Genomic DNA, 2,715 nt, shown 5'->3' with positions numbered 1-2,715 from the left:
ACTTGTTAATTTATTGTTTAAATTAATTTATTTGCAAATTTCAGAGACAAATAGTTATCGAGTTCTTGTTCAATTGACATTAAATAGATAACACATATTAGTTCATTTTTAAATGAATTCAATTTAGTTTGTAAAATTCAGAAACCAAAATTTATCAGCTACATTCTTCTTTGTATAAGTTCTTGTTTCAATTATTAGTCAATTAACATTTCAAATGGGCCATGTTCCTTGCTATGTTTGGATTTTCCATTTGCTAACTTTATGTACAGCAATTCTAAAATTTTAATAATCCAAAAAATATTCCGTATTTTGGGGTCTTTTTAATCCCTTCAAATTCATGTCTTTTGGCAATTCAGGGCTAGTTCTATTAAGCAGCTGAGGCAAAAGTGGTTGGTTAGTTTTTTCAATTTGAGCCAACACTTTGAAGATGGCTGTTACCAAGGTCTTTGTTGTGTAAGCATATCTTCAACTGGTTCAATCCAAGCATTCACAAAACAAGATGATGACATTGCAGATTTGAATGTTTTAATTCCCCCCGTCCCCTTTTTTCTTTTGTTGATTTTATTACTCTCAAGTATCACATCAATTTTTACAGGTATTACTCCATGTATGGACATGTAGATACTATGGCCAGAGAAGTTCTCAAAGGTGCCGCGGCAGTTGAAGGTGTTGAGGCAACACTATGGCGGGTGATTAATTTTTCTCAATACATTTGTTGTATGATGATAGCAAAAAGTGATGTCATTTGATCCGTGTATAACAAGTAATTAGATCCCTTTGTTATGATCCTTTTGAGTTTGCTAAAATCAGGTACCCGAGACCCTCTCCGATCCAATATTGGAAAAGCTGAAGGCCCCTCCTAGGCCGGAAGATGTAACGGACATCAAACCGGAACAACTTCTGGAAGCTGATGGTTTTATATTTGGTTTTCCTTCTCGATTCGGCATGATGCCAAGCCAACTGAAGGCATTTTTTGATGCCACTAGTGAGCTATGGGCCTCCCAAGCACTGGCTGGCAAGCCTGCTGGAATCTTTTGGAGTACTGGCTTTCACGGTGGAGGCCAGGAACTTTCAGCGTGAGTAAAATGAACCCTAAATGCTTCCTACTGTTGTTATCATTTCAATTTAGAACATAACAAACTTGTTCAGTTGTTCTATCAGAATTGTTTTGATCAAACAGATAATTCTCATAATGTTGCATGTCATGACTCTGTACAATTGTATCTTCACTTTTCCAATAGTGACCAAGACTATGAACTATATTCACTAGTGACTAATGATTCTTGTGCTATGAGATTATGAATTTATTGAAGTTAGTTTTCAATTTCCCTCTAAATCTTTAATTGCAGATTGACAGCCATAACTCAATTAGCTCATCATGGCATGCTTTTTGTGCCCCTTGGATACACATTTGGAAGTGGCATGTTTGAGATGGATGAGGTGAAAGGAGGCTCAGCATATGGTGCTGGAACCTTCGCCGGAGATGGAACTCGGCAACCTACCGAGCTAGAACTGCAGCAGGCCTTTTACCAGGGTAAATATATGGCTGAAATTGCAAAAAAGCTAAAAATCTAACCTTCTGCATAACAAATTTATTCAAGAATGTCCTGTAGAGCATATTGACAAACCATTAGTTTGTGTCAAACCTTGCAAGACATATTAGCAACGTGTATATATATATGTTCTCATTTCGAAGTAGTTTGTGCTTCAAGTTGGTGAAACATGAGTTAGACGAAGTTCTATGTTCAGATATGAAGAAACAAGTTCATTAAAACAACTTGGTCATGTTCATTTTTAATAGACCGTACCAATAGCAACAATTTCAATGATGAACTTATTATTTACTTGTTTTACATTGATTCAGAGGAAAGAACAACTCCAAGAAATACGACCCCAAAAAAGTGTAGTTATCAATTGTTACCCACCATATCACCAATAAGTTCTCTAACAGCATTGAAAGATGATCCACCATTAATAACAGTTTTCCTAGCTATCTCTTTCATCTCTTGCACCTTCTTGTGCACAATATTATTATCTCTATCCATCAATTGTTTCAACCCTTTCTATATCTCATTCGCCTTTACAACAAGACGTTTGAACTGATTTGGCTTGTTTGGGATGGACCAAAGCTTCCTTTGCTCCCAAAACACAGAAAAACAATAGAAGAAGTTTCTTGGTCATCAAGAAATCTCAGTAGTTTCTCATGCTGTAATTGGTCTAGATTTGACTGATGGTGACCTTTGAACTTTGAAAGAGCTGAATCGTCGGCTTAGAATTTTTTTCTCGATTAGAGGAAATAACTTCATTGCAAGTATAGTTTCAAACCGACAAGTAATGCTCAATCAAAGTTTAATTTTTTGTTGTCACAAGTCCAACCCAATAAAGATAACCGAGAGTATTAGTTCCGGGTCATTCTCCTTAGTTATCACAATCGAGTACTCAACTATTGGTTATGAGTTTTGCCGGTTGGATTGAAAAGGGCAAGAAGATAAATGACAAGAAATTAAAGAAAACAACTAAAAATAACAAATACTAAAGAGAGACATTCAAGGCAAGGATTGAGAATCCATGTTTTCTATCCTAGTAATTAATTATCATACAATAGTTAACAAGAGCTAATCCTATTTAGTCATTTTCAACATAGAAAGAAGGTATAATGTTATTTTCACATTGAGAGAAAGTCAAATAAGACTAGTTAATCTCAATCCAAAAGTC

General features: G+C 35.4%; 1 protein-coding gene across 6 annotated transcripts in view; it reads left to right on the top strand.

Annotated features, from left to right (window-relative positions):
- The window catches only part of LOC107609530 (probable NAD(P)H dehydrogenase (quinone) FQR1-like 3), an 8,812-nt gene extending 6,983 nt beyond the window's left edge, over positions 1-1,829 (top strand). For 2 of the 6 annotated variants that reach the window (XM_016311531.2, XM_021107533.1), the window contains exons 2-6: positions 357-380; positions 414-453; positions 596-689; positions 811-1,076; positions 1,350-1,829. In XM_016311531.2, coding sequence (XP_016167017.1) covers positions 428-453; positions 596-689; positions 811-1,076; positions 1,350-1,575 — 612 coding nt within the window. In that variant the 5' untranslated portion in view covers positions 357-380; positions 414-427 and the 3' untranslated portion in view covers positions 1,576-1,829. Of the gene's footprint in view, positions 1-90; positions 454-595; positions 690-810; positions 1,077-1,349 lie in introns of those variants that run through there. The other 4 variants (XM_016311530.2, XM_016311532.2, XM_021107532.1 and 1 more) reach the window with 3 other exon arrangements.

This window comes from Arachis ipaensis, chromosome B07, assembly GCF_000816755.2.
Source record: "Arachis ipaensis cultivar K30076 chromosome B07, Araip1.1, whole genome shotgun sequence".
NCBI lineage: Eukaryota > Viridiplantae > Streptophyta > Magnoliopsida > Fabales > Fabaceae > Arachis > Arachis ipaensis.
This window is presented reverse-complemented; position numbering and strand designations above follow the sequence as displayed.